This window comes from Pseudonaja textilis, chromosome 13 (genome assembly GCF_049901715.1).
Source record: "Pseudonaja textilis isolate UNSWEBS1 chromosome 13, rPseTex1.2, whole genome shotgun sequence".
Classification (NCBI taxonomy): Eukaryota; Metazoa; Chordata; class Lepidosauria; order Squamata; family Elapidae; genus Pseudonaja; species Pseudonaja textilis.
The window spans coordinates 21,465,097-21,491,561 of NC_142002.1; the positions used below are offsets into that span (position 1 = coordinate 21,465,097).

Below are 26,465 nucleotides of genomic sequence, written 5' to 3' on the forward strand. Positions count from 1 at the left end.
GGTTATTTTTCTATGCTGGAGGGTAGGTATCCTGAAAGCTAGGTCTCTGCCCTTGTCCCTTCCTTCCAGGGATGGGGCTGAAAAGCAGAAGGACCTCCAAAATGAAACTCAAGAGGAAAAACAGAGAGGAAGATGATCAAAGGGATGATCTCCATCACCATGACAAAACCAGTATTGCACCTGGGAAGAAGGGATGCTCTCTACTTTTCTAGGGATTATTCTGCCAATCATGGCAACCACGTTGATGCCTTCTGTCCACTGTAGGAAAACAAGTTTGGGTACTGAAAAACAACCCATCCTTTCTCTGGACCCGTCATACTGCTGCACGTCATGGATTCCCCAGAATCAGAAGACTGATAGGGAAGACCATCTGGCTCTCCACCCACCAGGCAGCTGTGTCTGCTGAGGTAGCCAGTGACAAATGCTGTGTTGGAGAAAAAGTGAGAATGTGCAGGTCTTGGCCAAGTGCCCAGTCCTAAAATTAGGAGACTGCCATGAAACATCAGGCCAAGAAAGGAAGAGTCAGGAATCAAGACTTCCTGGGACATGGCTGGAGGATGGGCTGTACCACTCGCTAATTCCTTGTCAGTCTTTTGGAAAACCTGGGTCCTTCGGCCTCCTTCACATCCATTGGACCTTGCTTTTCTGGCAACGGCATCTCCCCTCCTACAATTGGCCTCAGATTCATCTCAGTTGGCTTCTCCAGACTCAAATTGTTTACTGCTGCTTTTGTATTTAGCGTCACTTCTGTCTTGATGAGGACTTCATGGTAGTGTTTCAACTAAGCTTTGGGAGGAGGTGCCTTCAACAGATTGGCTAACTTTTATTTTGGGGAGAAAGGATTCCCATGCCCAGGAGTTTTGGACTCCTCATCAGCTGATCAGCAGCCTCCAGCTGCACAGTGCCTGGACAATACCTTTGGTCAGCCAGTTGCCAAAGGCTCTGGAAAGGAAGGAGATGGCATCTTCCGCAGGATGATCATTGCTATGGCAAGGCTAGGTCTGGCTTAGGCTGGGTGTTGTAAAGGGCCCCTGGTTGCTCCCTTAGCCAGCAAAACTGCTCTTACTGATCAGTAAAACAAAAGAAAACTCAAAATACCAAGGAAGTGATCTGCAGAGCACTTCCTATAGGATCACCATGCCACAAAGGAGAGCAGAGAATTTACCTCCACCCATTCCCCTTGTGCTCTTCAGTTCCCTATTGATCGTACAATGGTTACAAAACAGTATTAAATTTGAAAAAGTAGTAATCAAATTTTTCTCACCACATTTTCCTTATCACAGTAAGAACTGAAATCCTTTGTTATAACTGCAGCATACTGAGTAAGCACTTTGTGGATTATCTAGAACAAAAGAAACAAGTTACTGCAGTACAGCGCTACTATTCTAAAATACGTCGCCATCTGGCCCACTCTTGGAGTTGGAGGGAACAAAGCTAAGTCTTCGCCCTCAGAAGAGCCCCGAGATCCTTGCATCCTTCATGCCAGAAGCTCTGTGACAGGCCTTCCTATGCAGCTGGCAGGCACCTCCACATTCTTAGAGCTTAACATAGCCTAAAGAGCAGTTTCTGGAAAATGGCTTATAAAGAAGGGTCCAAGAAGATTCCCAAAAGTATCTCTTTTCTGGGAGGTCATTTACTAAAACTAAGGAGAGGTGGGGGAGAGTTGTTGGAAAAAAGGTGCATCACAAGAGCCCCTTCCTAGGCAGACAAGGGAGTGTCTTCAGTCCAATAAATGGAAACAGGCCCCTCCTGGGAGCTTCCTTGAAAAGTTGGCCTGGCACCTCTCTGGTCATCAGGTGAAGAGGCTTCTGTTCGTTTAGGCCTGTTGATAACTTCTCATCCTGACCTCTCCTTTTAAAATGCATATGTTTGCATTTGGTTTTTTTCTTCTGAGTGGTAATGTTCCATTTTATATTGATTTATCTTTGTTACATTTAAACTCTTATTGCTTTTATTTCATTTGGTTCTCATAACCTGCCCAGACAAACCTGTTATGGGGCAGGTGGCTTCAGAGGAGAGGAAACATGAGAAATGGCATATGGCTGAATAAGAAGTCTAAAATGCCTCCCAGAGGCCACCTCCTCACGTGAATTGGGTGGAGGAGTGGGACCCAGAGCAGAAAAGTTGGTTTCAGTAGCATAGCAATAGCAACTGCACTTAGACTCATATACTGTTTCACAGTGCTTTACAGCCCAAGTGGTTTACAGAGTCAGCCTCTTGTCCCCAGCAATTTGGGTCCACATTTTACCCCCCTCAGAAGGATGTAAGGCTGAGTCAACCTTGAGCCTGGTGGGATTTGAACTGCCAAATTGTAGGCAGCTGGTTGAAGCAGAAGTAGCTTGCAGTACTGCACTCTAACCACTGCGCCACAGAGGCTCCTGGATTCCTGACCCTGTTTGCTCTTGTATTCTGGTTATCTTATTTCTCTTCCAATGGAATAACTTGGATTCAATGGAAACCACATTAAAAAGACAATGGTGTTCTGTGCCTGGACGGATCCAGAGAAATTACCCTGCCGCTGAATCTTAATGGGAGTTCTATCTAGCTGGTATCTTTGACTTCTTCTCTGGAATTCCCCAAGCACCCTTTATGTAACGGGTGAATGCCTAGTTTTCTGGACAGATCACAGTTAGCTTAGAGAACATTCTTTTTCCTTGAGATTTATTTTGCTATGCCACAGAGCTAGAAAGAAGAGGTGCCCTTTGATGGGAGAAAAGCAAAAAAGTCTCAAGGCAGGACATCCATTTGATTCTGTTGTGATCAGCTCTCACATGTAGCTCAGGCTCCCCCACAAGGCAACAATAGAACACAAGAACACCCACCTTTGCAAATTTTCTCATGAGATGAGAAAGTGCTGCAGGATTAGGACATTCCAGCTTCTTTATGATCTCAAAGCTCTGGTTGAGTTGTGTGAAGACATCTACCACTGAGCAAGAGAAGAGAGCGTGGTCTGATGTGGGCTGGAACTGCAGGGACAAGAAGAAACAACACATGCTGTGCAGAAGCCCGGGGTAAGCAGCGTCTTCTCAAGGATATGGCTGCACTGTCGCACTGTCACAACCCTGCAGGACTGGATCTGAAGAAAGAGGGCCTTGGGAATCCCCAAAGTCTATCGCTTAGAGAGGCTGCAATGCGGTGACCACTCAAGGGATCCTCCTGTACAGGGACATTGGCTGATACGACAGCATCTCCCTTCCCTCTTTTGGGGATCAGGCCACGGTTCCTGATGGTTCTAGCTCCCTGCTCTTGTTTTTTATGGAATAGGGGCTGGCGACCTCTAGCAGGGGTTAGGGTGGTGGGGGTTTTGGCCTTCACTTCTTCATGCTGCTCACCCCATCTTTCTTGTCTCTTTCCAATGCGCCGTGGAGGAATTCCATGGAGACATCCTCATTTTCGTCAAGCCACTGCATGACAAATGGCTCAAACCACCTAGGAGTGGACACACACGTGGGGTGGGTTTTCCAGACAGTCTTTGGTCTTAAAACCAGATTCCACTAAATTCACATTAAGACTGTACATTCAGAGTAAAATGGATAGTGCCAATGTAAATGGGTGCACTTTATCTCTTTTCCCTTTCCACCATGATGGCACCTAGATAAGAAACCTGTCTTTTGCAAATATGGGTACAAATCAGGTTAGTTTAGTGGCCATTTCACTTTTTCTATAAATGGTTGTAGCAAGAAACTGCACCTTGCATTTTGGGGGGAAATGGTCTGAAAAAGGAAATGCTGTGCAGAAGTGAAGGCCAGGAATCTCCCTTCTGTCTCCTACAACAATGAGAACTGGATTGATCATCCGGTCTGCTGCCCTCTTCCCTTGGAGAATCTCTCTAAACTACCTTCTCTTCTGAGCAATGATGGAAAAATCAACCATGATTTCTCCATGGCATCTTTGTGGGAAGAAAGGAGTCAAGGAAAGGGGTTGGGCTTCTTTGAGTTTTAAACGCACACCAGCTTTTAGGGGTTCCAGATTCAAGGCTGAGCTGGACAAAGATTGAAAGTAGTCTGCATTCAATTTGGAAATGAAAGCTCAGTCCAGCCCTCCCTTTCCCCGTGCAACCCCCATCCCCACCTCACTTACAGAGAGTATTCAGGCACCGTGTCTCTGAATGAGGGGAGCTCTTGCACATATTCATTATAAAACCATTTCACTTTGAAGTGTAAATTCATATAGTCTGTGCTCTTGCATAACCTGTGCTTTTCATGCTCTGTAATGGACACAAGACAATATAAAGATTTAATAAAGCTGCAGCCATAAATAAGATTATGGTCTCCTGGCACACATTTTGGCTCCAGAAAAATAAGTCATACTGGACTTTCACAACTGGCAACTGCTTAATTTAATAGCCTGAGTAAGCGAGACACTGCCCAAGGCAACAGAATGTTCACGGTATTCCTCTTCCCCAAGGGTGTCCATTGGCTCGCCAGGAGCGGCACTTGATGAAGACCGAGAGCTAGCCAAGGATTCTACATTTTGCTTTCAGAAGTGCTCGATGCAACCTCCTTTTGAGTAGACTGTGACCAAGCTGCCCTTCATCTCTCTGCTGTCCAGAGTTCTTGTCAAGTACGGCAAATAAACTTGAATACAAATTCTATCTGGTTTTTGGAAACCCAAGTTGAGTTCAACCTCTCTTCTCCTAACCAGATCTATTGCTAGCCATGGACGATACATTTCTTAGGTGGGCATTTTGCTTCACCTGAAACCTAATACTGACCACACTGTCTGGTTTCCTATCATCTCCTTCCACCTCCTGTTACATCTATTGTTTTTGGAGACAAGCATCTTCAAAGACTCTCTCCAGAAATGGAAGTAATTGGGGCTGAGTGGAATTGCCTCTGCTCCTGCCCCAACATGCCCACCCTGAAGTTGCAACCTGCCTGATCACCGCTGCTTCCCTTACCTTCCAGAGCAAACTTCATATCCTGTGCAAAGAGGACCCACATGACCTCTGTGCTGATTTTGCCCATGTTCAGCTCCTGAGGGAACCTGCAAAAAGCCAAGCAGGGCGCAATCAGCAGAGCAGCCTTTTCTGACTCCTCGATGCTTAAGTCAACCCAGGCAGAGAGGAAGAACCAGGGATGTGTGGCGGTGCCAAAGGGGCGGGGGGTGCCTAAAAGTGACTCCAAGGCCCCTCTGGCAACCATGAAGGAGGCAATCACGTAACAATAAAGGAGCAGAACTGTTGCCAAGGGAACTGATGCAATCCGCCCCTTGGGAGGATGCAAGGGTAGGTATTCTGAGGGACCTCCATTACACTGTTCCAATACACTGGAAACGCCTCGCTTACAACATGAAGTCGGAGGCAATTGGAAGGGAGTTCAGGGATCTTAGCTGAAGGATGTTGGCCTTTCTCGCCTTACTGGTTCAGGACAGGAGTATAGGTAGCTCCGTCTTCATCAATGATGGTGATCATCAGGGTAATGAGCTGCGTCCAGAAATCCAAATTCTTAATCGTTGGACCCTGTTCCTCCCGAGGAATATCTTGCTTCTTCCCCTGTTGGCCAAAATGAGGAAAATGCTACACTGGAACAAAAGGCCTGCAGGGAAAGACTTTCTAGGATTGCTATTCTTGGCAACTCTTCCTCTTCCTCCTCCTCCTCTTCCTCCACCTCGACACCCCAAAAGAAGATCTCTAAAAGAATTTCTGCAGAAGCACTTTGTGTCGGCTCGGAAAGGGGGAGGCAGAGTTCTTGTCACCCAGCTGGCCTCTGGGCTTGTTGCAGGGCCGTTCCTGGCTAGTTACGTACCATCTTGCCTCTTAGCAAGCACACCGATAGAATTCCTCCAAGATGGCCTTTCCCCAACCTGATTCTTCAGGGCGCCTAATGGCGCACACCCCCTGCCACCATCCACCCACCTTGCTTCGCTTTCTATGTGCCTTCCCCAGCACTTCTCAAGGGCTTGTTGGCGCTTTCTGAGCTTGTGGTTTTCTTGCAGATGTTTCACAACCCACACTACGAAACATCATCAGTGCTGGTAGGCTCTCAGTGTATATTGTAGTGGCTTGTGCTGTTTGTGTTGGTGGTTCTTTAGTTGGGCTTTTAACTTAATTGGGGTTTTGTTTATTTCTTGACTACTGGTCTGAAGTGAATCTTGGTGTTAAGCTATGCTCATCTAGGTATTGAAGGTTTGAGGGGTTTTGTTCATTTTTGGCTTCTTAGTTGTCTCTTTTGTACAGCATGTATTCATATTTCTTGACCGCCCATCTCCCTTGCATGTAGATTTTATGTCTATGTGTTTAATTGATGCCAGAGTGTTTGTCAGAGTGCCAGGCTGAAAGTTGCCAAACAAGCTAATAATAGTAAACAGCCCAACCAAAGAACCACCAAGTCTATTAGAATTCAATGGACTAAGCAGGACCCTAGGAGAAACACTGCCCCCCACTCTTTGGTCTTTCAGTATGGACAATTTAGTTGCCAATCTCCTGTTTTTCATGGCCTTCAAAGCTGCTGTAAAGGTAGGACAGGACTCACCCTCCCTTTAAGTGCATCTGAGACTCCTTGAGCAGAAGCAGTGAAGAGAAGGCACTCACCTGGTCCATTAACTGAGCATACAGCTCATGGCAGTTATCAAAAATATATCGGTACGTGGAATCCAAGCAGGCCCGGACACAGTCCTTCACAACGGTGCTTGCTCGAGGGGGACTTGGCAGCTCTAGAACCTGGGCAGGGAGGCAAGAATGGACTTACAGGCTTCTGCACTCTTGGCAGCCATTACAGTTTGGGCAACTTGCCAGATGGGGAGGTCTCTAGCTGCAAGGGTATGGTTCCCTTCCCTTCCACTGGCTTTATTCAAAGTTTAAAGCCAACAGAAACAAAATTCTGGAAAAATCCCGGATTTAGATTCTGATATGTAAGCATCTGGGAGGGAGCTGAACTTACTTTCAGGCGAAAAAATGCAATGCTTGTTAGGAGATCGACGGTTGATTTTAGATCCTGAAGCCTCTCCGGACTGCTGGCAGGAAAATTGTCCTGTAGGTGAGCAGAATCAAGAAAGACACAAGTCTGCATGGCCGGCAGCTGAGGAGGGGTCCAGGCAGGCGGACAGACCCTTTCGCCAGCAGGAGAAGCCCACCTTGCCTATCTACAGTGGGATGGAAGAACTGCCCTAGGTTCCACCCACACCAGAGACATCCCAATCCAGTGCCCCAGAGTTCCCCTCCTTCTCAGCTGGCAGAGCCAACCAAGGCTTTAGCCCAACACTGCAACCTTCCCATGAAAGGAGGGGCATAGCTTCCAGGGCCCCCATACGTCCCACCTGAGTGAGTCAGGCTGAGCTGAATTAGACTGCCCCCCAAATCCCCTTCCTCCCCTCGTAACTAACTGTCTGCTTTCTCCCTGAAGAGAGGGAAACGAAGAGCTAAGAGTTCAAGGCTGGTGCTTTCCAGCAGCTGCAGAGTGGAGGACGGGCTGCTGACAGCCAGTGTGACTTGGCCCACCAGCTACTCCATCGCGGTGCTGCCAGAGCTCTGCCTGAGTTGGGCTTCGATCGAAACGGCTGGTTCTCCAGATAGTTGGAAGAGGCTGCAGCCCTCTAGGCAGAAACACCCACATGCTTTGGGAGAAGGAAAGAGTACCTACCCTGTATTTAGAGAGATCAATCCTCAAGGAATTGTGCAGCTGATCCAGGAGTTTGATGAACTTTTCTCTCTGCATGGTAAACACACGGAGCTGTCAGGACCAGCTGGAGAGAGGGCTGTAGTGGTGGTCCACTGATTAGGAGCCCCCAGGAGGGCGTGCTCTATCCTGCTAACCCCAAGAGGAGCCGCCCTGGGAAACAATAGATGTGACCACCTGCCCGAATTCCCCTGGCAAGTGCCATCTTCCTTGCTATGCCAGCCTCTTTTGTGGAAACTAAGTCTGCTGGCTGTAGTTGGTTAAGACCATGGTTAGAGAAACAAAATCCTGAGTCAGTAGTCAAGGTCGGGAGTAGCAGCAGGTCTCCAGGAAAGCTCAGAGGGATGCATCATATTTCCCCCACCCAATGGTGAGGCTGAAGTAAGTGTTTCCTAAAGTCACAGCTGCCTTTGGGCTTTGGTTAGAAGGTTGCCTCTTCAGCACTCAGCACCCCCCGGTCTACTGCCATGCTAGAGAAGGTAAGAAGCCGAGAGAATGCATTCCTGGTCAGGGGATCTCAATAGAGGGACAGCCTATGAGCAGGACTCGGCCTGGGGGTCCTGGGCAGGCACAACAATCACACGCCTACGCACAACCTCCCGTCAGGTAGGCTGGAACAATCAGAAGATGCTCTCCTTGCCCCATGAACAGATCAGCGTCTGGTGACTGCTGAGCTCCCAAAGCCACGTCTTTCCCTAATCTTGCCTGACTGGGGAGGTGTGTGTTCTCACTCTGCCCTCATCTTGCTGGAAAGGCAGGCTTCTGTCATATTCAGCAGGGGCGAAAGAAGAGAAAGTCACATTGCAAAAAGAAAAATTCTTTCTAAAATACATAAATGCCACCAAAGGAAAAGCATTTGTCCCTCAAAGAGACGATACATAAAATTATAGCTTTATCATAGCACTTCTACAAGGCACTAGAAGGAGCATTCCTAAGACCAGGACAAACTCTTTCAGGAAACAGGACTGAATCTTTTAGGGCTAACTGAATTGACCCTAAAATGATGTATTTTAATGGATTTGTTTTATTCTCATGGATGAAAAACTTATGACTGTTTTCTATGAGTTTTTAACTCCTCTTAGAGCAGGCTTGTCCAACCTGCGGCCCAAGGGCCACATGCGGCCCAGGTCACCTTGTAATGCGGCCCAGTGCCCACCCCAACCTTCGTGCCAGAGCCAGCGAGGAGGAGGAGGAGAAGCAGGTGCGAGGCAGGGCGAGGCGAGCGTCAGGCCAAGCAGCAACAGAAAAAGCAGGCGCCGTCAGAGTGCCACCTCCTGCTGTTGCCACTACCGCCATCGCCGCCGCTTCTGCCCCCGCCGCTTCTGCCCCCACTGCCACTTCTGCCCCTGCCGTCGCTGCCGCTTCTGCCCCCGCCGCCTCCGCTTCTGCCCCCGCCACCGCTGCTGCTTCTGCCCCCGCCGCCACTGCCCCCGCTGCCACTGCCCTCGCCCCCACCTCTGCTGCTGCTTCTGCCTTCCAGTCCTGCCTCATCCAGCCGGGCCATTTGCAGGAGGAGAGGTAGGCGCGAGGCGGGCGAGCTTTCTCCCCCGCCCCTCCCCCCGCAAAATTTGGCCGGAAAATAAACCATGATAAAAAATAAATAATTTTAAATTAATAATTAATAATAAAAACATCTCACTAACTTCATTTCCAAATAAATTTAATATGTTAACTATGTTTTCTATGGTTTTTTTGGATGATCAGGTATCGTTACTGTTATTTTATTTTATGTGCGGCCCAAACCAAATTTTCATCTTCTAATGTGGCCCAGGGAAGGTGAAAGGTTGGACACCCCTGTCTTAGAGCTTAGGGAATAAAGAAACTTTCCTGTATTCATAAACTGAAATATTGAATGTGAGGAGCAGTAGAGGAAAGTCACACTTACCCCAAAGTTAGTGGCAGCAAATCGATCAGAAGCAGAGACACTGGTGGTGGCTGTGGTGTGAGCATAAAAGGCATTGATGTTGGCTAGCAAAGTGCTCATAGCAGCTGGAACCCCAGGGCACATGTATTTGGAAGACAGGCAGGAGAAGTGCCTGAAAGACAAACCCAAGAGAGGGCTGCTATCCAGAGGTGCCAGCCAGGGATCTCTTAGCAGCCAGGCCAAAGGGCTTAAGCACCCTAGGCCTGCGAAGCACAGCTTTCTGTTGGAGCTGTCCGGTTTTGTTCTTTCTCCTGGCTCTTGGAAATCCTCCCCCGCAGGGCTTTGGACCAAGGCCTATTATTCTCTGAGTAGAACTTGCCAGAGGGTCTTTGAGCAGGCTGCCCGCAGGCTGCAGACCCACACTGTGCTCCGTGCCAGCTCAGCCATATCCCCCAGAGCAGCAGGTCTGCCTAAGGCTGCCTTTCAGTCACAGAGCATCCAAGAGAAATCCATTCACAAGCACAGCAGGGGCCAGGGTGTGTGTCTCTTTCTCATCTCGGTTGAATGAGGCCCCGGCACCAACATCCTAAACTCTGTTCTGCCTCCTGCAGGTAGCCAATGCCCTTGGTGGAAGTGCTGATTTAGAAGGGTTTGGCTACATTGTAGAAATTCATTAGTATAATAAATAAAATGGATTTTAAGAGATAAAACCTTTAAAAAGAGCTTTATCTTTCTCCTGGGCACAGCTAAATAGGTGTCATTCAGAAGCAGTGCTTCAGCACTGAAATAAAATAATTTAGTGTGTCAAGACTCAAAACACATTTCTCAAAAGGGAGGCAGGCAGACAGATTTCTTTGCCTTGCTGGTCTCCCTGAAATTCCAACAATGTGTGGACATCATGAATACCTACATGTTGAGAACCATCAAGAAACCTCAACTGTTTCCATTTCATTTTCTTGAAGAACATGAGAATGATGAACTAGAATTTCAATGCTGCCTTCTTGTTTGCTTCTAAATGTGAACAGCCTCATTCACTCCATAAAAGTACAGAGAGCTCTGTAAATGGTCTTGCTCAAGCTAGGGAACATTGGCCAATACACATGAAGGAGGAGCAGGATATCTTCCCTGAGAGATTTTTCTAGGCTTGGAAGGGTTAGTGGATGCCCACTTCCCTCTCTGAACATCTGTCTCCCTGTCAAGTGGATGTTCTCAGCACAAGCTTCCTCCTGATCTCTCCAGCTGACAGCATTACGGCCTTGCCACAAGGAGCAGCTGACAAGGCTTGCCCTACTCCTGCAGACTCTATCAGATACACACACACACACACACACACACACACACACACACACACACACACACCCCGACACCTTCACACTTTGAATGCTGCCTCGTGCCCTAGCTTGGATAGCATTGTCCTCTGGACTGGGCGACTGGGGATCTGGGAAGAGAGGATACCAAACAGTTTGGCCTAAAGGGAGCGGCTGAAGACCACGGGAAAAAGTAATCTGCATTTCCACATCTACACTGTCCCACTGTGACTGGGCAGGCTATGCACTTTTCTGGCAGGGGTTTCCAAACCAGGATCTGCTCCCTAAGGCAGACTGTCAGCAGCTCTCACTAAAGAGAAGCCTTAGGAAAAACCTGGGGACAATCCACTAAGCCACTGACTGAAGATGGGATGCTACTTGCGTCATCGCTTGGTAGATGTTTTCAACTCCATAGCGCATTGCAAATTCATCAAGAATCTCTTGTGCAGCATCATCATCGAAGTACACCTTCCAGGCATCCTCCCCTGTGACTGCTGGGATCTGAACAGCTCCACCTGCTTTCACCTCAGTCAAGTAGTGGAAGAGGCTCTGAAAGAAGCACATTTTTCATTTCAACCAGAAATGTCAATTTCTGGCTACTATCAGAGGAGATAGAACTACACTATGCCTAAATTTTCATTAATCTCTTCTTTTGTTGCTGGGCTAGAAGGGTGATTGGAGCCCTCGATCCTTATCCCAGGCCAGGCCCTTGGGGGAAAGCACTCCAGTTTTCCAACCATCCATGGGACTCCTGCCCTATGGTGGCAATAGCACCGCGATTCCAGACCAGGGACAGCCAAGAATGGCTACAAGGGGCCCTCCTTTAACAGAGAGCCCTCTCCTCTGCTCACCCCGGGCTTTGCTGGGGTGCTGCGAGGAGACGGGAAGGGAAGCCTTTGGCCCCTTGGCCTTGCAGTGAGACTTAGCCATGCCACCTTCGGCCATTCTCTACCCCAGCAGTTCTTCATACTTAGCTGGGATGCTTCTTCCTGCGCCCCCACCTACCTGGCGGAGGCTATGATCCACAGAAGATCAACCCAGCTCATTTCCACCCACTTCCTCTTCTCAGACACAGGGAAACCCTAATGGAACATGACTGCAAGGGCTCTCTAGGGAGAGGTGCTGAAAGGAAAGCCATTTCTACCACGTACCTCATGTAAGCAGGTGTACTGCGTGTGATATGGTGCGACCGTCTCTTCCCCTTTGATTTCAACATTGAGTTTCAGTCGAACGGCCCCAGAAACAGCAGATTTATCAGTGCGCTTATCTAGCAAACAAGAAGAAAGGGGACATGTTGGCTGATGCAAAGACTAGGAGGGGAAGAAAAAAGAAGGGTGCCCTGAGGCAAACTCCAGGTTCTGGAGACAGAGGAAAGCACGTCTCTCTAGGATTCCAGGAAAAATGTCTGCCTGGATGTTATGGGTGCTGTGGGAAAAGGGCTAGACTCCTTTCAGAGACAGGAATCACCTACCCAGGTTGTACCAGACATCCATTTCCCCACTCAGAGTTCTCACATCGATGATAGTTTGTCCCAAAAAGTCATCCGATTCTTTTTTGAAATGCTGCTTCACTCGTGACTTAATATCATCGTCTTCATCCCAAACTCTGACCTTTATTCTGTCTGTGGAATTGTGGCATTCGCTGCAAAGGAAAGGCAGGGAAAGCTCAGGGCCTGGCCAAGAAGCGTCCCCTTCCCCTGCTTCCTGGGAGTCTGAACCCCACCACTTCTTTGCTCCCTTTGTTAAGAAATCTCCCTGGAGAGCCAGCACAACGCTAAACCCAGGCTGATGAAAACACCAACTAGGGCCAGGACAGACAGGTGCTGGGTTTCCAGACTCAGTGGGCCAACAGCCCCCCAGCTCCCTTTCTCCTGGCGTCAGGGAGGGTCCTGCAGAATCTCAGCCAAGAAGTCACATCACCCCAGGGAGGGCCTGTCTTGGCAACTCGTTGAATCCAAGCTTTCGAGACACTCAACCCATCTCACACAGTATGAGAGGGGAGGTATCAAAGGCCTACCCTGACTGGGCGTTGACAAGCAACTACTACATTTGGAGGCTCCTGAACACAGGAAGATTTGGGGGACACATGGCCAGAGAAAACCAGAGCCGCCTACGACTGGAATCCTGAGGAGAGAGTGTGGCTCGGCTGGGCTGACAGAAAGCAGCAAAAAACAAAAACAAAAAATCTCTTCTCCCAATGCCCCCCAGTCAGTCAGAAAGTTTCCTTCCATTTTCTGACTCAGATCTGGAGCAATAAATCCAGAAAAGCTAATTGGAGCAAAATGCAAGTGTGTTTGGATTTAACTCTTGATCTCTTAGGGGAAAGAATTTGCCTTTGCTTATTTGTGGAAACTAATGTATGTCCTGTCTTACCAAAAGCATTCAGAGGACAAATCTAGGTCACTGCATAAATAACTCCATTACTGTGGTTCTTTCCAGCCAGTTATCATTAATTAGACCCCTGGTCTTCCAACAATCACATGTCTTCTTTAGCCCCAAGCATGGCTCTCAAGAGGAGGAGGTGGAATTCTCAAGGCTTGAGAAGGAAAAATGCAAGCAACTAACAACCCCCCCCCACACACACACACACACTCACACACACAAAGGAGTCCTGGTGTCCCTCTGCTGCCTGGACCCTCAGATTTCTGTGTTCCAATGCTGGCCGGACATCAGCCTTGAGTCCTTCTTGACCAACTGCTGTCATGTCCTGAATCCTTTTGCCTCAGGGGCTCTTTGGGCCGTACCTGCCTCACAGATGCTATCCAAGGGCCAAGCTCCTAAATGGACTTATCCCAGAGGGTGCTGGTGCTGCTCCCTTCTCCCAGGATTGGCAGCATTTTTGCACAGTCAATTGTTCCTCACAATGAATAATTGAAGAAGAAAATACTGCATTTCTACCGTGTCTGGCTGAATAATGTAATCCAGGGGGAGCTACAGCCAAATGGGGAGGAGTCTCTCCCTCTGCTAAGCACACTAGGCAGCATCCTTACTGTTTTAATTCAACACCTGAACAGGAACCAAATTTATTTACCAATTTTTGAGACGACATTGGCGGGGGGCTCCCTTCCTGAAAGAAGCAACATGCTCATTTGAGACTCCCCCTCCCACATGGCTCAAGGCACCAAACCAACAGCTGCCAAAATGAACCACTCCAATTTTCCGGGAAGCCCAGTTTGCCACATGTCTGGTGAGATCCCTGCAATGCCCAGGGACGCTTGGCTCTCTCCAGCGTGCTGACCAGAACCATCAGGATCTTCTGCTTCTTTCTTGATCCAGCTGCCAACCGTTCAAAATCCAGGATATGGCCATCGCCTCAGGTCCAGGCTCTGTTTGGAGACTGCGCTGGAGGTAAGTGAGTCCAGGGCTTTTTATGAAAAGGGGCATTTCCTGCCCTCCAGCCTTGAGAATTTCAGTGTTTAAACCCTTTCACCTCCTTGCCCGAGCAACCTGTTCGCAGAAGGCAGTCTGTTTTGTATTCCTGGCATTAAATTTCAACATACTATACTATACTATACTATACGGACTGAGTTAGATTTAATTTTGCTGCATGCAAAGTTGTGTTACCCTGAAATCTCAACCTTCCCACCCGTCTCCTTCTTCAAACAAGGAACTCTTCAGCTCAACCTGCCCTGCATTTCCTCAAGACTTTCTCTGCTTCTCTTTCCTGTCTACCATCATCTACTCTGCCAACCCTGGGTTAGCATCAACACTAGGCTGAATAGTTCTGAAGTAGCCGTTCCCGGGGTTTAAAAAGAGGTCCGCCCCATCATGAATGAGAAGGAGCACAGCAAGGAGGGTTCTGAACCCATTTTCTTTCACTTAGCTGGACGTGGAACAGAAAAGAATCAACATCTTCAGTGGGATGCTTTTCTTGCGGGTAACATTTGCCTTTTCCACCAAACCAGAACTCCCTGACTGTGCTGAGCTGTCAACCAGTTGAACACCTGCCGTGTGAAGTGATAACTTTGCCCTTGAGAACTTCAAGCACAGGGCAGGCGCTCGTCTGTTAGAGATGCTATTATGGCTCCTACACTGAATATGGGGTAAGCTGGACTGCCTCTAAGATCCATCCCAACTCCATGATTCCATGGATTGCATATTCAAGCACACAGGCCATTAGATTTTAAAAAAGGATAAAATGGGGATGAGAGACAGATCAAAGGTTAAAAAGCTAGATTGACAGAATATTTTTCTCAATACAATAGCCACATTTTCTTTCAAAGCAAACATGGGATTATTTGAAGACCAAGCAGGATCAAAGATACAATTTGCATAATGTAAAATAAATCCATACTTGTTATCAGAAAGCTGTAGATTCTAAATCCTTGACCATTTTTTTTAATCTCTCATACGTCATGAATACACTGAGAGATGTTACAGTTGAACAACATCACCATTCCAAATATAAAGCCCACAGCAATAGCAGGAATTATTATTTTAGAACCAGCATCTTTTCTCCCACAGCAATCACACTTGTCATGTTTTCAGCACGTCTGAAAAGGAATTCTTGGTGGTTTGTAGAGAACCTGGCTTTAAACCCTGAAAGTTGAAGCCATTGACTTTCCTGCAGTCAACAGACTTCCCCAAGGAACAAAAGTGCCCACAGAGGATCGGTTTCATCGTTTCTATGCTCTTCTACCAGCCTGGCAAGAATCTTAGCCCAGGAGGGAAAGGAATCCCTGCCCCACCATACTCTGGTGACAAGGCACCGTCTAAGCGACAGGCGGCACACATCATCTGTCACACCTGCCAGGGCCCAGGCAAGCCACAAGGACGCAACATGCTTCAGCTGATTTGGGAGGGAAAAAGCAGCTCCTACCCTCTCAGGAGAGAGATTGGCTGAAGATGTTCACCTTTCCTTAATTTGCACAACTCCTTCTTGAACCGATTCAGGGAATGCCCATTCAGAATTCCCCCAAAGCCGGGATTCGTACCTGCAACCTCACCCCTTTCAATAATAGGCAACCTTCAAGGTGATTCTCAAGTGTCAAGAGGCCACATAGAAGACCACCAGTAAGCCCCCGTCTTCTTTTGCCCCCTGTCTTCCAGAAAAGAAATGAAACAAAAGCTCCCCCTCTCCTCTCCTCTCTTCCACCCCGTGTGTGTGTGTGTGTGTGTGTGTGTGTGTGTGTGTGAGAGAGAGAGAGAGAGAGAGAGAGAGAGAGAGAGAGAGAGAGAGAGAGAGGGAGGGAGGGAGGGAGGGAGGGAGGAAGGAGCCCTTGGACTGTTCTTAGAAATCCTGTTTTTAGAAACAGTTGATGCCCAGGACAGCCACTGATGGATGGCAAGCATCATTTGGGAGGCAGGGAGGAAAAAAGGAGCGACTGAGCTCCAGATGATGTGTGTACACAACATTGCTCAAAGCAAATTTAGAGAGTTGGGATTCTCCTTCTTGAGCACTACAGGACAGGTCTCTGCCATGCAGAAAGAAAGGAAGGCTTCTGGGTTTATGCTGCAGGCAGATAGGAACACCAGGACGGTCTTTCGAGTGCAGCACTGGTTCCTCTCCGGATTCTTCAGCAACATTTCAGGGGGGAAACTACCCTGTCGCCCTGTCTCTGACTCCACCGTGAATAGGCCCTAATTCTTCTGCATTTCCTGAGGGACTATAATGAGGTTTCAAATTCCTTCTGCAGAAATCATCATTCGTATATTTTATAATTAAAGAGCAACAATTTGGGCAGGGAGTTCTCAACATCTTCCCTTCATCTCAAGATGATATGATGGATGTTTATATAGAACAAGCAAGTTTCCCAATATTTACTGGAGCTTATTCTCAATTAAATTCTCAAAGATGAGCTCACTCTTCCATTATTCAACAGTGTACCTTCAGGATGAATACCCCTTTTTTTCTTCCATGACTGGAAGAAGTCTACCTTCCTCTCCAACGAGGAGAACTGCATTCTGAATACCCTCTTTGTGTCTGTCCACCCGTCCCCCGTCACCATGCTCAAAATTTTAGCTGGATTATTTGGCTGCTTTTAATCTTTGTTTATGAATGGGTGCATGCATGTTAATGAAATCAACCAAATGCTGTCACTTTGTTTTTAAAAGCTGAAAACATGCTGCTACAGGGCTGGCATGGTGCACTGCCAATTTCTGCTGTAACACACAGAAAGGGTTGTTGTTGTTTTTCCAAAAAATGAAGTTGTTTATGTGAAGCGGAATGCAGCATATGTCCCCTCAAAGCTGGGCTTCTCAACTCTCCTGCTTTCCCCAATTTCATAACGGAGGGTGGGAGGGCAAGCTAACAAAATTAGCTCAGAATGACTGTATTGGTGGAAAGAGCAATCCATGGACTTCAAAAGCACTACTGCTCGTGTTATTTGAGAGAACTAACAATTATTTGTCTATTTTAGAGTGAACAGCCAGTGGGGTGGAAACTCTTACTGGTGCCAGATGGGGGCTCAGGGACAGCTAGCCAGCCGAAACTCACCCAGAGACAGTAAAATACCACCACCACCTGAGACAGGAGCAGATTTCAGGGGATCTAACCGTTGCTCTGAAGCACCTGCAATGGGGGGATCATAATGGGTTGCTGCCCCAGCTGATCTTGAGGCCACCCAGAGTGATTGCAGGACAAAACCTCCACCTGCTTCCTAAGGCTTGTCCTCAAGCCATGGAAAAATCAGGCTGCAGCAGGTCTCCTCCAAGAGCAGCAGGGAGACACACACACACACACACACACACACACACACACCGCCACTCTGCCCTCTGTCGAACTGAGACCAAGATGGCCGGCAGTTTCACGAAGGCTTCCTGCAGAAACATTCCATGGTCCATTCAGAGAAAAAGCAATCTAAAACACAAATTATCTATACACAGCCATCCTTGATAACCACCATACTATTGTGAGATTGTCCTCCTCCATAGAGTAAACTAAAATTGTAGAGATGCTCAGTGGCTGGTAGAGCTATCAATGTTGCAAATGACGCTATATATATAATCACAATTGCATTTTATGTCTAAGAAAGAAGAAAATAATCAGCTTCAAATGAACTGTGTTTCTAGGCTATCAAAAGTTGACCATTTCCCTGGCCAGAAAATGAAAAGATGGAAGAGGCAGAAGAATCTACCTTCCCATCCTCCAAAATTAGAATGTGCACAGCTCCTTGATTATTCTAAAATGCAAATGCCTGAACTTTAAGAAACAATATTTTGGCTGTACGTCAGCTGAATGAGAAAGTCCAAGGCTTTTTGTACAGCCCAAGTGATAAACATGCAAATATGTATCATGAATAATGGTAACGAACAAGAATGCAAACCCCGTATTTTTAGTACTTACAAATAAAACTTTTCATCCCATGTTGGATTCAAGTTTCCGTAGATAGTCCTTGTTCTCCTTTTTGTTTTACCAATTTGCACAGTAACGTATGGATCACTGGAGCCAGTTTTGTCCTTTGCTTGCAAGCCTTGGGCACAAAGCACTGTAAGAACAAGACAGGGAAATGGCTGAATCCAACTGGTACATCACGATTGGCCCCTACCTATGACGCTCTTGCATGCAATAGGGGGAGCACAAGCTTTGCATCCCAAAGCTCTCAGACCCTCTGCCTGGTCAATCTCACTAGGGAAAAGTCAAGCAATAGACAGAGACCTTTTGATGGAGACCCTGGAGCAGCTACCTGGTCAAAGAGATCAGCTGAAAGTCAGTGAGAGCAGGCAGAGGTCAGAACAAGAGAAGAGGGCAAGTACAGAGCCTGGTTTCAGCCCCACTGCTATACCTCTGTCTTGCCCACCTAGAAGACAAATGGCAGAGACTGATAGATGTTCTGGAGAAAGAAGAGGGGAGGAAGGAAGCCCCCTCCTCCAAGCCAGTGATAAACCAGCTTGGTAAACCACTTGGTAGCTGCAGCAAAGGAGGAGGCTCTGAGTCCCATAACATTTGAAGACTGCTGGTCTCCTTCCTCCTCTTCCTTTTTTGTGTCTTTGGACCCCTGAGCCCAAGGAGGGCAGAGCCCCTCTCTTCTCACTGAGGGAAGGCAAGGAGATTCGATTCAGATCTACACTAAGAGCTGGGAAGATCCTAACGGAGCCAGAGGAGACCAAAGGCTGGGTTCCAAAAAAGGGAGCTGCTCTTTTGACTTGGAGATGCTTATTTGTTGTGGTCTCAGGGATAGATCTACATCACCTGGATTTCTATGAACACATTGGCTTGGTTTTCTTTTTGTCCTTGGTGGAAACTGTCCGTGCAGGAAGACATATATCTGGTATGCATCAAGCATATGATAGAAATAAATATGGCCCTGGCTAAAAAAAACAATTTAGAAAACTCAGAGAAGCAGATAAGTTTTAGACTCAAAATGGACAATATAGCCTGAAACCAGCAAAGCAGATACTGAAGCTCGAGGGGGTTTCTGGTAGAAGAAAAGGAATTGTGCCTCTCCACTCACATCCCACCAGTCCAGCTCCCTCCAGCTGGGTGGGGGGCGATTATTACGAACAGAAAGCCTTGAGTTGGAAAATGCTCCCTTGCCCTAAGGAAGGTGGGATAAGTCAAAGCTTGTTTTCTGCCTCTCATTTCCCAGTAAATCTTTCAAATATCTCACTCTCAGGAGGAAATGGCATGTTTTGTCCAGGGGCAAGGCACAAATTCCAGATCCCGTTTCTCCAATTTGCAAGCCCCGTTGAAAACTCTCCCATTGCAGATATTAGAATTTATGCTAGCTGCTGTGTGCTTATGCTGCTATAAATATAAATACTTGTCAGCTGCTTCTTCCATCACAATTCATAACAAAGCAAATTGCTCAGCCAGCAGCAAGCTGAGGCCACTGGAAGCTAGAGCTGCATCCCAGCCACACCTGTCTCTCCCTTCTTCTCAATTCCTAATATTAATTTTGCCTGTATTATTTACAGCATCCAGACAGCTGCAGGGTAGCCACATTTGAAGAGTCCCTGGTAGGACAGTGGGCTGATCTGATGCCTGCTCAGAAAAGTGTTGGCTCACCATGTCCCACTTCCCCAAGCTCTGCTTGAACTTGGAAGATCGGGACAGGTTCAAACTGTTCAACAAACAGTCATCCCGGCGCAGGAAGGAAGCCCGGTGAAGAGCCTCTGAAAGAGACTCCCCAGCCCAGGAGAGGAGACCAGCCGGGCAGGTTTTTTATTTTTTATTTTGCTGGCTCAAGGTCTGCTCTTTCCCGTTATGCCCTGGAGGGAGAAAAAGAGCCACTTCCTATCAATATCACAATTTCATCCAAGCAGATGAGCCAAGACCCTGCAGCCGAAACAGTCTGTGATGGAGTGGAATGCTGCAATGACCTTGGCAGAGGTGGCACCAAGTGGCCAGATAAGCGGGAGAGCAGCCCAAGGGACTCTCTCTTGCGTTCTCAGGCTCTAAAGGCTGAAGACAAGAGAATGGTACTTCCAGACTTGCAAAATTCTGTCAATGTAGATTTACAACAGAGTAGAGTTCACTTATCTGGCAGTGTTTCCGGTAAGGCTGACAGCTGGTTTCTCTTTCCAGGGCCTGTTCCTTCTTACCTAGTTGTGTAGCTTGGCCAGAATAAGGGACAGGTCATCTCGAGGATTCCTCTCCTGCCTACCAAATTCTTGAGCCCCACCCAGATGAAGGGCTCCATGGCAATTAGCTGACCGCTGGTTTGGGCGGAGCATCTCTTCTCTGCTGGATGCTTTGGGGTTACTACTGAAAAGTTATCCCTGGTTGGGCAGCCGATGCTGTAGGATGGGCCTCTGAGCTAGATCCCTTCCAATGCTAGGATTCCATGGACCAAAAGAAGCAAAATCTTCTGTAAATTCAAGAAAGAGACAGCTTTTGGCTGTGAGACGCTCCTGGGCCTTGCCCTTCTTCCTGCCACATTCACTCATCCCACAAACAAAATTCATTCCACCACCAAGGGTGTCAAACTTGTGGCCCACGGGCCAGATGCATCATGTGCTGGCCCTGCCCCAAGGGGGGAAAAGTCCCAATATGTCATGTGACAATGCCATGGCAACACCAGTTTGACAATCCTGCATTACACTTTACTCAAGCCTCTGCCTATAGTTGTCATTACTATGGCATCAGAACAGAATATGTCCATTTCCACAGTATGCTTTTGCGTAAAGTTCTGGATACATTCCTGCTGTCGGTTCCTTATATGCTTAACCAGCTCGATACCTGTGCTTCGCTTTGAAACTATGTGGTCGGGCATAGTTTTGGGGGAGGAAAATAAGGGAGGGGGAAATCTGCCTCTGCCCACCAGCATCCATTGGTATTCATCTGGGTAGCGTCCTGTCAGTGTGTGAGAGTTGAAGGCTGTTTGGAAACTGAAACAGTATTTGCTGTGTGAGCAAGAAGGAGACAGCAAGGAGCCTGGACATGGCTTAGCTCAACTGTTCTGTACTAAAGCTGCTTGATGCTGTGAAACTAAAACTAAAACTGAAACTCCTCTCCTCTGGTTGTGCTTTGCCTTTAGAAGAGATTTCTTTTCAGGTGGGAACTCCTTAGCATCAGGGCGTGTTAATAATATACAAAATATCAATGCTCTGATGGTCATTTCAAAAAATCCTTTCTGAGTGAGCCCCTAGAAGCCAAGAGGAACATACGTGCCAAATTTCAAGTTTGTAGGTTTTACAGTTCTGGAGATTTTGTGATGATGCATGAATGGAATTTCTCCTTTATATATATAAAGGACTGGATTCGTATAGTTTCACGACTGAGCAATAAAACTAGTTTGCATAAATAAGTAAATAAATAAATCAACCAGCTATTAACTGTCAGTTAATATGGTTATGCCGAATGATAAGAACCATAAGGTCTGCAGAAGAGACATATTCCTCATACCTTACATTCAGTTTGAGACAATAGAGCATTTCTTCCCATAAAGTAAAATTACAGATAATATCATGAAAGGTAGCATAATGAAAAGAAAAGATAATTTGATTTAGCAGAAATTTCCCTGCCAGAGGTGGTGGAAAACTTGCATTATGGGATGTCAGAGCAGGGCACTGACAGCAAGGGGAGATTCATGTCAAAGTCCCTCGAGTATTTCCATTCTCCCCTGTAAGCCTGGGGCTGCATAAAGGAATTGATTTTTACCTGCTAGAAAGGGATGAAAGTTGTTATTTCACCATGAATGCAGCACACAGGTGAGCTGGAAAGGACCAAGGAGGACATCTGATCCATTAAACTCTGACCAATTGGGGGCAGGGGTGGTGCTTCCAGTCTAAGTGAGCACCTGAAGGGAAGGGAATCTCTCTCTGCTCTGGGCAGAGTGACCCACTACTCAACCCCATCAGACGACTCTTTTTAGGCTCAGCCCGAGTCACAAAAGGTAAGCTCAGCCTGAGCCAATTCAACCTCCTCATGGAATCTAGCAGAAGAGCCTTTTCTCATAATGCCACACTGTTTTGTTTTCATTCACAGGCCACAAGGTAGTTTGCTGGACAAAAACACAAAAGGAGATAAAAGCTGGGGAACTATCACACCTGTGATTGTTATTTTTGCTGACCACTTGGAGGTGCCATCCAGGACACTCTGTTTGGCCGTCTTTGTGTGCTTTGAGAATTCCTCCTCTGAAACCTGGAACACCTCCTGGATCAGGTGAAAGATCTCGGGTCTGTTTTTCTGCCGAATTGTCATCTGCTCCTTCATGGCTGTAATGATGCTTTGGGTTTTATCTTCGGCCCCGTGCTTTGAGCTCTTCTCTGCTGCCCCTGAGGGAATGCCAAAATGATCGTATTACATGTCAGAATTCATTGGTCCAGTCATGAGGAAGGATTCCTGAAACCTCAGAAACAGGCCCTCTGATCCACCCCCCACCCCCCTGGGATTTTAAAGGGCTGGTTCCTTGGGCACCAAGTACAGCAAATGTCCCTGGGAAATGCCACTACTGCATGCTGCTGCCAAGGCGCCCCAACAGAAACCCAGATGGAAGAGCTTTAAAGCCCCTGTTTTGGCTTGACCACACATGGGTTGGGGGGAGCACTGAGGCCTGCCTTTGCTGAGGCAGAGGAGCCCATGACATCTACAGGGCTTTGGCTTGACCTAAGCTGACCCTGCGGGAAGCGATGGCCATAAACATGGGGGGGGAGGGGGGGGCAATTCAAGGCAGAGGGTGCCTAACCCACCAAACCACAAAGGAGGTGGCCACCCTTTAGTGACTTTCTTGGGCTAACCCAGCTGATGGGTCAATTGTTTCATGAACCGGACAATCAGCAAAGTGAGTAAGCCCTGGAGCTGGTAGAGGCAGCAGAGAAGGGTCAGTGGCCCACAGTACCAGTCAATCCTAACACAGGCTGTCTGTGGCCTCTTTTCCCACTCCAGGATGCCCACAGAAGCAGGCCCCCATGCTAGAAAGAAAGAGGGGGCACCCAAGACTCACTCTGAAGGCAGTCGGCATTGAGGAGGTCTTGGCACTTCTCGTGGCATTTCACTCCACACTCACTGCATCTCATTCCCTGACGGGCAATGCCCCAGAGCAGCCCTTCGCACTCGTAGCAATAGGTGGGGGCTGTGGCTGTCCACACTTCAAAGTAGTGTGGAGTGGTCAAGGACATGGGGTAGATGAGTGCCTGCAGAGTCTTTCTGAAAACGTGCAGCTTCTGTAGGAAGAACACAACCATCAGGGGAGGCAAGAGAGGACAGGCGTGCCTCGTCTCCGTAGGAGAGAAAACGGCCACTGGGTGCAGAGGCAGCCATTCTCCATTGGTTGTTACCGACTTAATTAATTTGCCCTGCCCTTACCCAGTCTTTTGAGTGTGGTGGCTTCAGCCAGCTGTACATAAATGTAAGGGCAAGCACCCACTCACCCCACATACAGATACCCATGTTACAATTCTTTCTTCTTTAGTGGCCAAGTGTAATTGGATACACAAGAAATTTGTCCCCAGTGCATAAGCACACTTTTATAGCAGAAAGGGGAATCTAGGATTCATTTCAGCCCAAAGTGGATTCCATATGGTGGCAGGGCATGGAAGCTGGGCACAGCACTGGTACTGCTGGGTTGATTTTCTACCTACCCTTCCTTTTGGGGAGGGGGGGAATTTCCTTCAGTTCAAGGCGAGCTTCTTTTCCTTACCACTATGCGGTAAGGCAGGTCTGCCGCCCAAAGCACGGCACTGGGGGAGGCCTCAGGAAGAGGCTCCTTTCTTGCTCTTACCATCTCGTTATTCAGGGATGTCCGGACAAGCATGGCCAGCGAGACCCCCGGCTTTCGGGCAGCCAGCGTCTGTCAAAGGCAAGAGAAATAGGCAGTAAAAAGTGGCAGGGCAAGAAGGAAACAACAGCCTAGAACAAAAGCTGGTAGCTGCTCCCCAAATCCTGCCCAGAGTTTGTTATGAGCTTTGGATCAAGCAGAAGGTTCCACCAGGAACATTGGGCAAGGGGCCTCATAAAGGCTGCCTCGCGCCCCTCTCCTTACCACCTCAAAATCCCCGGACAAGTCTAAAAAAATTTGCAGCCAAAGTGTGGTGGAAACCCGGTCAGTCCTATGAACCCAGGCAGAAGTGGTTGTTTTAGCCGACTTGGGACTGGCAGTTTCCACACCTAGATGGGATGCTTAGCCTAGGTCCAGCTAGCAATCAGAGCCAAAGGCCTGCTATCCGGTCCTCTCTAGCCTTGGCCTGGGATGGCATCACCCTGGAGGGCTGGTGCCCTGCTCAGCTGCTCCTCCCCTGAAGAAGCTTTCCAGCAACCAGGGTAATGGTGGAAAAGGACCAAAGAGACACTCCCAGACTTCCTGGAACCATGAAACATAATCACTAATACAGAAACAAAACTGTAAAGCAGCAGGAAAACCACCGTACCATTTTTGAGAAACATTTGACATTGAATCTTTTAAATATTATTTTAGCATCTTTCACAGATATTAAGTCACTTCACATCTTCATAAAATCTGTGATGTATAATTTGAATACTGGAGCTCAAAGTATGATGAATACTGGAGTATGTTTAGTCCAAAAGATTGAAAATATATTTTATTTGAACAATAGTTATAAATATATTAAATCAATTTTATTTGAAATGTTCAGGTTTTATTACAAATGGATAACAAGATGCTGACAAAACGTATCAGATAGCATCTGTTTTGCTTTTATTATTGACAGAAGGAAAAACTAGAAAAGTTAATACTGGAAACAAATAATAGTGTTAAAACAATAAAAATTACACATTCTCCACCTTATTGATTCAGAAAGGATCGATTTGCAGGAAAGGCTTTGGGAAATGCAAGAGAGGGCGAGGCAAGACTAACAAGGCTCTTGACTCTGTCTGATGGCGGAGGCTGCTCCCTAGCACCTGTTTCTGCTTCACACCTTCAAGAACAGCCATATTACCCTTGACACTGACAACAGGAGTGTACACACCTCTCCTTTTCAAATTGCAGTGCAGGGTCAGACTATGAGAATAACAATCAATTTGACAGCATTCATGAATCTCCACACCCTGAAAGCTCTCCAGTGTAAAACAATTCTTGCCAATGACCAAACGGATAGCAGGTTCACCTTCCATCTTTGTAACCTTATCTTAAACCTTGGATGACCAGTCTCTGAATTCTTCAGCATTAACCACAGAAGAGCAGTGACTCACTGTCAACTTGCCAGCTTTAATAAATTATTGTGTTCTTAGCTGAGTTTTCTATCACACATGATTAACTCCACACATAATTATGAGGTGAAGTAAGAACAAATCACTGGCATGTTGTTATTTGATTTACTTTATTATTGCAGCAATATGGTTAATAAATTAATCTCACAAGCTTTTCTTTAAAAATTCTTGGCAATTTAGCTAGTTTGTGGTGCTAACTCATAATGAATTCCCCTTGCTAACGATTAATTATGAATATTTCTCTTTGCTTGTCACCTTCCATTTTTCAGCCAAGGACCAGAGCCAAGACAGCAGAAGACAAAGATGGGGAAATGACTCCAAAAGATGACTGAAAACCACAACAGAGGCCAGGAGGGGTTAGGTGATGTGTAAATCAGTGCACACTGGAAAGAAAATGAAGGAAACACTTCCCCTCAGGAAGACAAATGTGACATGGCAGGCGGTGCTGGAACTCAGTGGGATGATGTGTGTGACTGGCACAGAGCACAGAAAGTCCCCAGTTTATTCAAAAGGAACAGAAGAAAAACGGAGAGATTGCAAAATATATACTTGCATAGAATTACAGAACTCATGTTGAAAGTATTTGGGCAAGAATAAAAGGAGAGAAAAAAAGTGACATTGTTGTGAGAATTTATTGATGATCATCTGTGCATCTTTCTGCCTCAGAAAATCTGACCAGGTTTCAGATTTTCAATTGGAGCACTTCAAATTATCTTGATATCTGCTGGGAATTTTACTCTACCAAGAGTCAAGGATCCAACAAATCCTTATCTTCTCTCACTGGCAACTTAATTTATCAGAAGATGTGTCAATCTCTTAAGATTTAACTCATTCCAACAGCTATATTCGAGTCTCTCTGCAAAGACTCTGCAAAAAGCCATATAAGGGGAGGCACCCCACCCTGCTCAAGCATGCATATAAATTAAATAAACTGTTTCCAAAGCCAACCATTTATGTGCTTGGATTATGATTAATAATAATTGCCTCTCTGACAAGGGAAATTGTGGCTCCCAATCCTCCTTCTCCACTTTGAATTTTGCACCAAGTTGACCCCACTTTACTGCTGCTTATCTGGCCACTGCAAGGAGTACACAGGAAAGGCGTGGGTCTTGGTAAACGTGCCAAGGTCTC

At 47.1% G+C, this 26,465-nt stretch overlaps 1 protein-coding gene across 2 annotated transcripts in view; it reads right to left on the reverse strand.

The window, feature by feature from the left end:
- Positions 1-26,465, reverse strand: part of UNC13C (unc-13 homolog C) — a 51,116-nt gene that overhangs the window by 10,240 nt on the left and 14,411 nt on the right. For both annotated transcript variants that reach the window (XM_026709484.2, XM_087941757.1), the window contains exons 5-21: positions 23,890-23,958; positions 23,113-23,332; positions 22,217-22,444; positions 18,072-18,213; positions 12,259-12,428; positions 11,939-12,054; positions 11,170-11,336; positions 9,502-9,652; positions 7,581-7,649; positions 6,882-6,971; positions 6,533-6,661; positions 5,361-5,494; positions 4,901-4,986; positions 4,081-4,207; positions 3,333-3,429; positions 2,823-2,966; positions 1,265-1,342 (exon numbers count right to left, since the gene is read on the reverse strand). In XM_026709484.2, the coding sequence (XP_026565269.1) occupies positions 1,265-1,342; positions 2,823-2,966; positions 3,333-3,429; positions 4,081-4,207; positions 4,901-4,986; positions 5,361-5,494; positions 6,533-6,661; positions 6,882-6,971; positions 7,581-7,649; positions 9,502-9,652; positions 11,170-11,336; positions 11,939-12,054; positions 12,259-12,428; positions 18,072-18,213; positions 22,217-22,444; positions 23,113-23,332; positions 23,890-23,958 (2,217 nt within the window). The remainder of the gene's footprint in view (positions 1-1,264; positions 1,343-2,822; positions 2,967-3,332; positions 3,430-4,080; positions 4,208-4,900; positions 4,987-5,360; positions 5,495-6,532; positions 6,662-6,881; positions 6,972-7,580; positions 7,650-9,501; positions 9,653-11,169; positions 11,337-11,938; positions 12,055-12,258; positions 12,429-18,071; positions 18,214-22,216; positions 22,445-23,112; positions 23,333-23,889; positions 23,959-26,465) is intronic.